General features: G+C 60.3%; 1 protein-coding gene across 1 annotated transcript in view; it reads left to right on the forward strand.

Annotated features, from left to right (window-relative positions):
* The first annotated feature begins 2,869 nt into the window (after positions 1-2,869).
* Positions 2,870-13,007, forward strand: part of RAB6B (RAB6B, member RAS oncogene family) — a 60,715-nt gene continuing 50,577 nt past the window's right edge. The window contains exon 1 of the mRNA XM_002716590.5: positions 2,870-3,133. Coding sequence (XP_002716636.3) covers positions 3,064-3,133 — 70 coding nt within the window. The 5' untranslated portion in view covers positions 2,870-3,063. The remainder of the gene's footprint in view (positions 3,134-13,007) is intronic.

Raw genomic sequence — 13,007 nt, forward strand, 5'->3', positions numbered from 1 at the left:
GCAGCTTATCAAACTGATGAGGCAGCTGTGTAGAAGTTGTTTGGTCTCTCTCTCTCAGCGCCATATTGTGGGAGAGCAGATGCATAGAATAAGTCTTAATTCCAGTAACTTAGTCTAGTCTCAGCTGCTCCCCACAACACAGGTACTATGTAAAAGAACCTGACTCTAATGGGTTGCTGAACAGAGGTTCAGAGTGGTCACATCTTCTGTCACCTGGAGAAAGGCTGCCTTGCTCTAGGGCAGCTGGAGGACAAGACCCAAAACAAGGGGAGATAACGTGACAACAGGTGGAGAAGGAGACTGGCAGTGCGGCACACCTGGTGTCCCGGCAGCTCTGATCTCTACAGCGCCAGGACGGCTGTCCATCCAGCCACAGGAGCCAGATCCCGCAGTTGGAGTTGTTGTTTTTTTAAGATTTTTATTTATTTATTTGAGAGGTAGAGCTACAGACAGAGAGAGTGAGAGACACAGAGAGAGATCTTCCATCTGCTGGTTCACTCTCCAAATGGCTGCACCAATCTGAAGCCAGGAGCCAGGAGTTTCCTCTGGGTCTCCCACGTGGGTGCAGGGACCCAAGCACTTGGGCCATCTTCTACTGCTTTCTTCTACTGCTTTCCCAGGCCATAGCAGAGAGCTGGATTGGAAAAGGAGCAGCTGGGACTCAAACCAGTGCCCATATGAGATGCTGGTGCCACAGGCAGAGGATTAACCTACTGCACTACAGTGCTGGCCCCTGGAGTTGTGTTCTTATCATCTGAATTGGAAGACTGTCCATAGCAGGATGCCCTGCAAGACCTCCGGGCCCACAGTCAGCCCAGCTAGATCTGGTTAGCACATGGGGCTTACTTGGAGATACCAGAGGGGCCCGTGTCCCCATCCCTCCCTCCCTTCCTGCCAAACCAGAGAAGGCGCAGGAGGTATTTGGGTTTACCTGAAAGACTGTCACAGGACCTCGGGAACGTGTGCGAGGGGGCGAGAAGGCTGCTCCAGGTACAGGAGAGGGTACAGGTTGGAGGAGTGTTGCCCTGGTAGGGTGCCGCGGAGGGCAGGAAGGGCTAAGACTTGAGAGAATCCTCTCCTAGAGCCTCTTCCCCCAGCACCACCCTGGACATGTTCTCCTGAGCATAAGTGCGGTGGGGTGGGGAAGGTTGCCCTGGGCCTGACACCAGGTGCAGTGAGACAGGTGTCCTGGACTCATAGCCTATAGCCCTTGGGCTTCTTGCCAAAGGTGGCTGTGAGAGTAGGACACTGGTGCAGACATTCAACAAGGATGTCCTGAGCTCTCAGCTGGGGCCTCAGAATCCAGTGTCAGAGCCTCACTGCTGCTTCTGCCAGGTTCTAGCAAGCAGGGAGACAGTCGTGGTGTGCACAGCTGGGCGGGAGCTTGAGCAAGCCCAGGCCTTCAAAAGGAGGCAACAGAGGCGAACTTTTGGACTAGCAGTTAAGATGCTGGTTAGGATAACCTGGTAATGGGCTTGGGCTCCTGATTCCAGCTTCCTGCTAATAGAGACCCTAGGAGGCAGTGGTGACAGGGCCTAAGGGCTTGCATTCCTGCCATCCCTGTGGGAGACATGAATTGAGTTGCCAGTTCCTGGCTTTGGCTTTGAACTAGTGGATGGAAGCTCAATCTCAGGCTCAAATAAATAAAGTAAAAATTATAAAGGGGTAGGGGAGCTGAAACAAGTGTCCCCTCAAAATCTGGAGTGAGGGTTGTCTCACCCCTCTACGTTGGAGTACACGCGGCTCTAGGCATGCAACACGCAGTGCGGTACAATCCCAAGTAAATATTTACTGAACAGCCATAAATGAGGAGAACCGGGGGTGGCAAGGCAGGAGGAGGCGGCCCTGTAAACCCCGTTAAGCCAGAATGCCACGGCTGGTGCCGACTCGGCCCTCACCCACTCACACCTTGCTGCATGTGCCTCCGTGCACAAGGCAAGCACGAGGGCTACCGTGGGGTTGCCCGCGTGTCCCCTGGGAGCCCGACGTCGTCCACACACGCACAGAGCTGCTAGGGCGAGGAGTGGCACTGTCAGCGCACCCCCCCCCCCCCCCGCACTGCAGGTGCAAAGGACGCAGCAGCGCTGGCCTTGCTGGCGTCCCGGCCCCTCCTCTCCCGGAGGTGGGCAGGTCAGGCGGTAAAATGCTCCTAGGAGCGGTTGGTTTCAGGTAGGCGCGCCCTGTACTGGTGCCTCCTCGCTCCCTGGCCAGGTCTGCGGGGGGACACCTACAGACCCCGCCGAGGTCGCCAGACCCAGAGTTGGGCCTGGAGACGCGAGGGCGGGCTGCACCAGGTGTCTCACCACACCCCGGCTCCCCGCCACCCCCGGTCCCTGCAGCCCCCGCGCCGTCTACGCCGTGCACCGATGTCTCGCGAGGCAGCTGAAGGCACTGGTTCCTAGGCTTAAAAGACCAGAAACAAATGTCCCCTGACAATTTCGTGTCATTTCTCGTGGAATCAAAGGACGGGTGGAGTGGGGGTGGGGGTGGAGACAGACGCAGGGAGGCAGCCAGAGTTGGTCGGATCCCGGGGCCATTCGGCCTCACCGCGTTCTCTTCCGCCCGCCTGCGGGCCCCGGGTGGGCGGGCGGACACCCCCAGCCCCGCAGCGCCGCGGGCCCCGCATGACATCAGAGGCTGGGGAGCGCGCAGAGCGCAGGCGCCGGCGCAGGCGGGAGGGGGCCGGCTGGCGCGGCTCGGGAGAGCGCTCCTCCGCCCTGCGCGCGGTCCTTGCGCCCCTCGTCGCCCGCGCCGCGCCTCGGCAGTCCACAGTGCGCCCCTCGCACCGCAGCCGGCGCCGCCCGCGGCAGCCCTGCCCCAGCCCGCTGCCTCCTCCTCCTCCTCCGCCTCCGCCCTCGCCTCCGCCCTCGCCGCCGCCGCTGGACACGCAGCCGCAGGCCGGGGCCGGGACGCAGCTGGGGAGTCAGGACGCGCGCAGCCAGCCCTTCCCCCTCCGGCTCCCGCACCGCCGGCCGCCTCCCCTCGCCCTCCTCTCCCCTCCCTGCTGCTTCGCGGCATCCTCCTCCTCCTCCTCCTCCTTTCCCGGCCCCGGCTGCCAGCACCATGTCCGCAGGGGGAGATTTTGGAAACCCACTGAGAAAATTCAAGTTGGTGTTCCTGGGGGAGCAGAGCGGTGAGTACCGGGCGCAGCGCCGTACCTCGGCGCCAGGTCGACCCCCGCCGCGCATTCGCCCGCCCCGGGGGGACCCCCTTCTTCCTAGCCCGGGAGGACGCGAGGATGGGGATGTCTAGGTCGGGGCTGGCTCGGGCGGGGCCGGGCTGGGAGGGGCCAAGGTAAGGACCGAGGAGGCGCCCGGGCCAAGGGTGGCGGTGAGGGTGGGATCCGGGTGGGGGGTTGGGGTGCAGGTGCAGGTGAGGCGCGGCGGGGAAGCCGGAGGGCGGCGGCTCGTTTGGCGGCGCGGACCCAGGCGTGAAGGCGCCGGGTTTGCTCGCTCGCTCGCACTGCGGCACCGGCTGCGGGCGACAGCGCAGGTGGCGGGTGCCGGCGGGGGTGGGGGTGGGGGAGGGCGCCCCTCTTGGGAGAACGGGGCGGGGCGGGAGTCTGGCCGCCCCCTAGACTCGCGGCGCCGGAGCGGTTCCCTGCGGACCCTGCCCAGAACCGTGCGAGAAGGCACGTCGGAGCGCGGAGCCCTCGGCCGCTGGGGGATGGTCCGACACCTGCCTCTGCTGGCAAGAGCCGTGCAGGCCGAGGGGGCAGGCGCGGGGCAGACAAGGCACCTACCTTCTCCGGCTTATCCGATTGGGCAGAAGGTTCTAGACCCGCTGCCCTTCGCTGGTGCCTGTTAGCCGCCTAGGGGCTCAGAAGTCTGGGTGATGACAGCGAGGCGATCTGGGGGAATAGTACAGGAGCCACCTCATACCAGGAGGCTGTGCAGCCGGCGCTGGACAGAGAAAGGCCCAGGCGACACGCCCTGCCTGCGGCCCAGCGCCCTCCCACCCCCACCTCCCCGGATCACCCGCCCTTCTAGGGGGAGGGGAGGTCACCGTGGCCGAAGGCTGGGGGGTGGGGAGGGAGGGAGGGACGAGCAGCCCCTGGGGGAAAGCAATCCTGAGACCCAGGTTGGAAGCCCAGATGGAAGAGCGAGGACCGCTGTGACACCTGTAGGAAGGAGTGGCTCTCAGAGCGCACCCTTGCAGTGGCCTCTCATAGGGAGACAGGCTGGGCCCTGAGTAACTCTGTCCTGGGAGGCAGGACCCGACTCCAGGTCTGCAGACCAGGCCGGTTCATCTGGTTGGGAGCCTTGCCTGTACAGGGACCCCAAGAAAGGCAACTGTGGGAGCGCCTGGTGCGTTCAGGACCAGTGCTGCTGTGGTGTGTGCTTGCGGGTTGTGGAGGTCACGTGACTGCCTCCAGTCTGTGGTGCGCATTGCCCAGCATGGAGGGTTCAGAAGCGGGTGGCAGAGGGGGTCACAGGCCCTGGCAAGGTCAGATGGGGGCATTTTGGACCAAGCTCAGCCCAGCCAGCCAGTGCTATGTCCTGGCCTCTGATACCCTGTTTTTGATAAATCCGAGGTTCACAGCTTCCTCTGTGTCTAGGAGGGATGCTGGCCGTCTCCGCACCCCAGAGCTCTTCTCACTGGCCCTGGAACTCTAGCAGAGAACCTGCAGGCATCAGGCGTCCTGGGAGTGGAATGCCCAGCCTTCCTGCTGCCTTAGCAAGATGTCAAATCTGTCTGAGACTCAGTTTGTGTCTCTGCAGAATGGTTGCTTGGACACCGTTATCTTGCTCCTTTGTGGGTCCCCAGTGCCTCCTGAAAGTGTCTGCATCTTGGTGGGTTCTCAGTAAACATTTGTTGATCCAGGCCTGAGCCCTGTGCAATAGTGGACCTGGAGTTTGATGAGCAAAATGTCCCTGGCCAGTTTCAGTGGAAAGTCTGGGCTCCCTCAGAATCCCTGATGGCTGAGAAGCCCTGCTGCGCCCTACAAAGCCCCTTCGCACCGAAAGTCACAGAAATGGGAGCTGAGGCCTAGGGCACAATCCTAACACCTCCCGGACAGGTGCACATGGGAAGCTGGAGCCCCACCAAGGGGCAGAACTTGTCCAGAGCCCCACTGTGACTGGTTAACTTCTCTGCTCTGGACACCCAGAGCTCCTGTTCCCGGTCCGTTGTTTTTCACTGGCATGACATTGGGAAATAAAATGACCTTGAACTGGAGAAGCCAAGAATCAGGGAGCTTCCCGAGACGGGACGAGGGCTGCTGCTCCCTGGCTGGGCTTGTGGCTAGGTTGGGTGACCTTGTGGGAATGCTGGGCCAGTTACCCGGGGGCTAGCTGGTTTGTGGGCTCTTGGAACGTTGTCATTAGGGAGGCACTGCCACATGTGAGACCAGCTCCCGGCTGCCCTGTCCTCTAGCCTCCAGTCCTGAATGGCTTCCTTTTATTGGGTTGTTTTCTTGAAGCTCCCAGGGCTTTGGGGACCCCCGAGTATGGTAGGGGACATGTGCATCCCGAGCCTGGTAGGTTGGAAAGACTTGTGTCTTTGGCCTGCAGACAGCTTTGTGCCCACCAGCCCACTGCAGCCTCCCCAGATCTGACCCTTACCCCCTCTAGCGCTTCCTCCCTGTGGGAGCCCGAGGCCTCTCACCTTCTGCACAGGGGAGAATTGAATGAGCTGAGTTCTGTGGAACCTTCTAGAGCAGTGTGGGCTGGTGGAGGGGTTGGGACAGAGAAAGGGGCTAGTTGGATATGGCCTCCTCTTGTTTCCAGAGCCTGCCATAGTGCTGGTCAGGGAGCCAGGGCAGCTGGAACCCAGAGAGGGTGCTGTGCCCGGAGCAGGATGAGGAAGAAGACCCCTGGGCCCCATCCCCTCTGAGGTTCCAGGGAATTGGTTGAAGGGCAGGCCTGGAGAGCCGCTCTGGAGACAGCACCTGCAGCCTGTGAGAGAGTCCCCCTCCCAGCGGCACAGTGCCTGCAGGTCCCTGGCCTGCGGGTGTGGCCTGGCACGGGGTGGGGTTGTGGAGAGGGGCTGGGGATGAGCGGCTCCGTGGGCCTCCTGGATCTGCCCTGTGCTGAGGGCTGTGGTGGGGGACGCAGGGGTCCGGTGCATGGCAGTCCCATGGGGAACTCGATGGTGGCCAGAGAAGACAGGTGGGCCTGCAGGACATGTGGCTCCCCCCCAGCCCCGACTCCTACTGGGAATTCCTCAGTCCCATCTGTGTGTGGTGGGCGGGGAGGGTCAGGGGTGCGTCTCCCATCTTCTGAGATTCTACCGGCAGGAGCAGGATGTAGGTGAGCTGCCGGCCTTCCCAGCAGGGGCCAGCAGGCCAGCTTCCCTCCCTGCACTTGGCACTTGGGCTGTCTGCACTAAGCACGCTGTAAGCAGCACCCTGGAGTTGTGTGACACTGTGACACTGCCGCCAGCTGCCTGTTGGTTGTTGGCTCGATGGTTCACTCAGACCCCTCTCCCCTGCTCCTTCTGTCACCTGTTTACCTAATCAGATCCTCCAGTATACCCCTGCCCTCATGGGACTTAGGGTCTGCTGGGGAGTGCAATCATTTGTGGATATGATCACAGTAGAGATCTCTGCGTGCCATGATGGGGGAGGGATGGCTGCGGCCTGTGCAGGGGCCTTTGGGGGCAGGTGTCAGAGGTGGCCTCTTGGGGCTTCGGTGGGTGAGGGTGAGGTGCTCCCGCAGACAGCAGGCGGCTGCACCTTCCGCTGGGTTAGGTGGAGGCAGGAGGCCGAGGTGCTGTCAGGTTGCTCGTGCTGGGGCAAAGCTGTCCCCCCACTTTCTTTCCCTCCCTCTGCAGTTCAGGGGCCTCACTGCCTGCAGGGCTCCCCTTGGCCCCAGCCCAGCTGGACCCTGAGCCCTTGGCTGGCCTGTGATGTGCTGCAGCCCTCTCGGAGGCTTCCCCTCCCTACCAGCCCCAGGCCCCCTCCTCTGCAGTGCCCAGCTCTGCTCCTGTCCTGCAGGGCTGCCACCCCCCTGCCCTAGGAATCCCTCCTGGCATAACTTGTTTTTTTCCTGAGCTTTCTAAAAAACCAATGAATCATATGCTGCCCTGTGGCCTGTCTTCTATCATCACTGTTAACTACAAACTTCAAAATGGTTCTTCACCTTGCCAGGCGCAGAAGCCCACACTGAACTGGAGGCACCATCACGGTGAACACAGGCAGGGCCGTAGGACGGCCTTGGTGGTCATTTACCCCTCCATCCACCCGGTGGTGGTTGGTGCTCCTTTAGTACTGGATTTGGACGTGGTGAGCTCTGCCTGGCTGTGCTGATGGCCCAGCAGTAGATGGCTGCCTCGAAACAGGATTCCTTCGTCCTGACACCTGCTGCCATTTCAGGCCAGAAGGTTCTTAGCAGCCACACTTAAGCTTTTTTTTTTTTTTTTTTTTTTTTCAAAGGCTGGGATCATTTAGCCTGTGTCCTGCCCCATTCACATTCATCTCAAAGAGCCTGAAGTTCTGAGAGCACACTGCAGCTCTGAACAGATACAGGGGTACAGCCAGGCCCCCTGAAATGCCAGTGGGCATGCCAGGCCTGGCCCTGCCAGAGTGTGCCTTGAGCTCACAGCCAGCCCCCGAGCTACACGGAGCCTCGGCTTCCCTGTCTGGCTTTCTCTCTCCCACTCTTCCCTCCTTGCTCTGCGGCTGGTGTGAGAAGGGGGCACCTGGGAAGTTGGGCACAGGCCTGGAACTTCTGCTTTGTCACTTGTGGAAGGGGGGATGTGTGAGTGAGTCAGGCAGACACCGGGATGAGACTTAACCTGTACTTGGTATAGGAGAAAAGCGGCACCCTCAACTCTGATGATCAGCACAGGAGAAATCACCAGCAGAGCAAAGAAACTCAGCATGTGCTAAGTGCTAAGTCACGTCTTTTGCGCGATGTGATAGCCCGTATCATTGCAGCCCTCAAATTATACTGCAGCAAATTAGAATAACTCCGTTGTCCTCTTGTCCCTCGCCATGTCCCTAAATCCCGCCCCTGCATCGTTGTCCTAACAGGTGCTACCCTGACTGGCCTGGGGTGGTTGTGAGAGTGGTGCCCCTGACCTGTGCCAGCTACTGGTGCTGAATGAATGGTGCATGGCGTGTGCAGGGCTGTCTGCCCTTGTGGGAATGGTTTAGAGAAAGTGCTGGACCTAACCATGGAGGAGAGGCAGGGGCAGGCCCGTAGACCAGCAGGGTGCATAAGCATCAGGAGTGGAATGCCTTTGTCTGCAGTCTGTCGTCCTTTGTCCTGTTCCCCTTCTCCTCACAGAGGAGACTGTGGGGGAGCTGTGGGTGGAGGTTGCCGGGAGAAGTACCAGACATACCCTGCCATGCATGGGCAGCTCTTGCCAGAGAGGATGCTGGGAAATGGGCTGTGGGCAGGGCCTTCGGACAGAAGCCCAAGGAGATGCAGAGGCTGGGAATGGGCCGGTCAGCCGGTCTTTGTTTCCTGCAACCAGGTAACCAAGGAAGGAAACAAGGAAGAGTCACAGGGCCTCTTTTTAAAGATTTATTTATTAATTCAAAAGGCAGTCTTACAGAGAGAGAGAGAGAGAGAAAACGGAAGAGACAGAGGTCCTCCGTCTGCTGTTTCACTCCCCAAATGGCTGCAACAGCCGACCTGGGCCAATCTGAAGCCAGGAGCCAGGAGTCTCCTCTGGGTCCCCCACGTGGGTGCAGGGGCCCAAGCACTTGTGCCATATTCCACTGCTTTCCCAGGCCATAGCAGAGCTGGATTGGAAGTGGGGCAGGTAGGACTCGAATCGGCACCCTATGGGATGCTGGTGCTGTAGACAGCAGCTTTCCCTGCTATGCCACAGCGCTGGCCCCAAGTTGCAGCTCCTAAAGACACCTAAAAAGAGTCTTTCCTGTGTCAGGGGGCGGGAAATTTAGAATTCCTTTCATAACGTTTGCCCTCAACGAAGTGCGATCTTTTTGAAAAGCAAATTTTTTGCTGCTGTGAAAGTGAAGTGGTTTATTTTCAGTAGGAAGACACATCTATCCTGATCTCTTGGAAACGAGGCTAAACGGGAACCCAGGTGACTGGACCACATGTCCCCAAGGGGCGGGCCTGATTCCTGGGGGACATAGATGTCACTGACTTCCAAGAAATGCATGAAAAGAGTGGTACCGGGTTTCTTCCTTCAGTACACGATGGACAGCCTGTCCTAACACCCAACATAGACCCCACTGGACACCCACAGAGGAGAGGCCCCGAGAGAGCTGGCCCTGCCCAAGGACTCACTGCTGCCATGGCAGAATGAGCCTTGAGGTGCAGTCACTGTGAGAAACACAGGTGTGCCCAGGCCCAGGAGAGAGGCGCGGGTCTCGGGGACAGGAGTGTGCTCAGTGACTCAGGGAGGGGCCGTGCTGAAGAGGCACCAGGGGAGCATGGGGGTGGGCTGCTGTGGGGCCTTGAGTGGGGAGGAGGATGGGGTGGGGGGAGCAAGGTCCATGTGGGTGTCTGGTGGGCTGGCACTGCTCAGCGGGCTCTGTGTCCTTATACAGAGTGAACTGTTTATTTGGGGTGATTTCAAGGGAGCTGATAGAGGGGCAGCTAAGCACCCCCCAAGTCAGTCCTTAGTCCACTGCCATGGGGGAGAGGCAGCCCAGGACCTAGCTGAGGACTGATCGCCAAGGACCTCCAAGCCTGGAGATAGCAGGGCCCTGGGCACCCTGGCTCCATCCTGGGTGTGTTGTGTAATTGTCTGGTCGATCTCTGCCTTTCTCCATGTGTGCCCACAAGGCTACTGGACTGCCTGACCCCTGGTTCTGTGATTGAGTGCCCACTCTGAGCACAAGGCCAAGCCAATAACACTTCTAGCCTGGAGGCCAGGGCACTGCCGGCTGGAGAGGCTGCAGGGAGGACAGCGTGGGATCAGGGGCTCTGCCAGCTGTTTCCCCAGAAGTGCCTGGCCCTGAGTGCGGAGTGCTCTCCTGCCTGCCAGCCTTTCCCCCTGGGAGGCATTCCTGCCCCCCTCACTGCCTCAGGGTGCTCTGGCTTCTGTCTCCTGAGGTGTGCTGGCCTGGGTTGCCAGGCAACAGGGGCCAGGCCATCCTGCACCTGCTGCTGTGGGAAGATGTTTCTTCCATACACAGAAGACCTGTGATGAGGACCACAGGTCAGGAGACAGATCCCAAACGCTGCTAGCCCTGGACACTTCTTTCTGCAGGGTGGGTGTGGACACTTCCTTCTGCAGGGTGGGTGTGGACACTTCCTTCTGCAGGGTGGGTGTGGGCAGAGAAAGGACCAGAGCCACAAGGGATGTTCCGTGTCCCCACCACCCAGGCAGGCCTTGGAGGCCCCGCCCCAGCTCCCACTCTGACCAACACTCTGACCACCCTCCTGCCGGATGGTGCCTGTGCTCGGCATTCAATGCCTGTTTAGGACTCACAGAGGCCTAATGCTTGGCTGCACAGCCCTGGTATCGGCTCCAGTGACTCATGGGTAACTTTGCTCTTGATGGAGTGACAGCAGCCTCCCCAGCCTCTCCCCTCCTCGTGGATGTTGAGGGACACGGAAGGGGTGCTGGGTGTGGAGCGTCACTGTCCATTTGTGCGTAGTGAGCTGTGCTGCCTGATCTCACGATCCCACAGGTAGAGGCGCTCATCCCATTTTATAGATGAGTGTGGCTTGGGGCTGGTTAAGCAGTAGGTTAAGCTGCCACTGCCCACGCTGGCATCCATATTGGAGTGCCCGTTTCAGTGCTGGCTGCTCTACTTCCAATCCAGCTCCCTGCTAGGGCCTGGGAAAGTAGCGGAAGATGGTCCAAGTGCCTGGGCCCCTGTACCCACGTGGGAGACAAGGTGGGAGCTCCTGGCTCCAGGCTTTGGCCTGGCCCAGTCCAGGCTGTTGGCACCATTTGGGGAATGAACCAGGAGATAGAAGACCTCTCTGTGTTTCTCCCTGACTGTAATTCTGCCTTTCAAATAAGTGAATCTTGAGAAAAGACAAAAAAGAAAGTAAGGTGAAGTGAAGATCTTTATGCAGAAGTGCTTACTGCTGAGCGGGAAGGCAGGCCCAGTCTGATTCCCTCACTCGCTCAGAGGCAGGAAGTGGGATCCACACCCCCAGCCCCACAGGCAGAACCCCTCATTTTCCTTGCTGTTGGCATCCCAAGGCGCACCTTGGGGAGAGACTGCAGGGGCGTGGCTTGGGGGATTGGGGTAGCTTCTTCGGCAGAGTGAGGTGTTCAGAGCAGGTAGGCAGCAGCCAGTTTCTGGCAGCGGTAAGCCGAATGGTCTGCAGCCAGGCACGGCGCAGAGCGGAGCCTGGGCTGCCTGGGGCATATGGGAAGGTTCCAGTGTGGGATGCGATGAGCGGGAATTCACCAGTGGACAAGGGCAGGCACCCAGGGCAGCAGGCCCAGCCACACCAAAGCGGCCAAGGGCTTGGGGCTTGGCAGCCAGGAACTGGACAGCAGGTGTGGAGTAGGATCAGGGTGGCTGGACCCTGGTGCAGGGACCGGGGATAGGAGAAGGGGTCCAGCGGGGTTTTGCCCCTGCAGCAGGAGTGTGAGCCGTGCCTCCAGTCAGTGGGGACCCTTGGTGGGGTGACCCACGTGGAGGCAGATCCAGGTGGCTGAGCTGGGTCAGGTGGGAGCATCCGGAGGCTAGGACTTGGAGGGGGCCTGGTGAGAGGTGGAGCACAGGCTTGCTTGGCACCCAGGCTCTGCAGGGGATGTGCACCTTCTTTTTCTTTCTCAGCAGAGTGAGTCCCGGGAACAGTGAAGGGCTGCGGGGGAGGGGCAGCTGTCCTCTGCAAAGCCACCCTGTATCAGAGGGATCAAAGTGGCTCCCTGGAGCTCTCTCCATGCCCATTCTGTCTCTGCATTGCCCTGGACCTCTGCCTCCTCTAGCCTGCAAGGGCAGTCCTTCCAGATTCTTTCGCTCCTGCAGTTGGCATTTACATAACCAGAGCTGGTCCTGGGCGTGTGAGCCCCCAGCCCCTGGCCCTGGGTGTGTGAGCCCCCGCCCCTGGCCCTGGGTGTGTGAGCCCCCGCCCCTGGCCCTGGGTGTGTGAGCCCCCTGGCCCTTTGTGCATCCTGTTATCACACCCCACCCCGGATTCCTCTTCTGTGGATGCTGAACCTCTTTCAATGCTGTTTTTCCCGGAGACCCCCTTAAACCCCTCTGTTGGCTTCCCTCTCCCCAGCAACACAGGAGGCCTCAAGGACTTGGTGAGAGCAGCGTTGTCTAGAGAGAGCCCTCCTCCAGGCCTTGGAGACAGAAACTTAGTCCTAAGCTGTCTGCACAGGGAGTGAGGGCTGATGGCCAGCGTGGCAGCACGGAGGCAGGGGACTGCCCTTCTGGACCCACTGTAGTCTGGAGAGGGCAGCCTCTCTGTCAGGTGAACTCACACCAGCCCTGCACGTGTGCATCCATGGCTGCTCTGCGGTCTGGGACCCTCCCGCAGAAAGCCTTGGGACCTTTGTTCCCTGCCCTCCGTGTCTTCTGCCCAGGCAGTGCCAGCCCTTGGAGGCCACTGAGCAGCACCAGGTTAATGGCCCGTGGGGTTGGGGTGGGTGATGAGTGATGTCCCCTCAGCTTGCTGCTCAGCAGAGCCCCCCACCCCCCTTCTGGTCCAGAGCAAAGCTGGCTTGGAAGCACTCACAAGCCACTCACTTCTGCGTGGACCTGTCCCCGCCTCCCTTGGTTCTCCCCTGGCTTGTCCCTGGGCAGGCAGGAGCAGGCCTCAGAGAGCCTTCTGTAGTTGAGGACTGGAGAGCAGAGCCGGGTCCCTGAGACAAGACCTTTCCTCCTGGCGTGGCTGCGCCACCCATTGTGAGAGAAGAGGAGAAAAGGATCTGACCCTGGTGATAAGTGAGAGGTCAGCGCTACGCAGAGTGAGTGAGAGGCGTTTGGAACACACGTTTCCTGGTTCCTTCCCATCCAGTAAGGGCCGAGGGCCAGCAGGGAGCAGCAGGGGGAACAAGGGACGTGGGGAAGAGACCACAGCAGTGCTGAGACCTGTGGCTGCCACCAGACACGCACAGATGCAGGGGTGCTCCGGCCTGCGGCTCGCTGGCGGGCGTGGGGCCTGGGA

This window comes from Oryctolagus cuniculus, chromosome 4 (genome assembly GCF_964237555.1).
Source record: "Oryctolagus cuniculus chromosome 4, mOryCun1.1, whole genome shotgun sequence".
Taxonomy (NCBI): Eukaryota; Metazoa; Chordata; class Mammalia; order Lagomorpha; family Leporidae; genus Oryctolagus; species Oryctolagus cuniculus.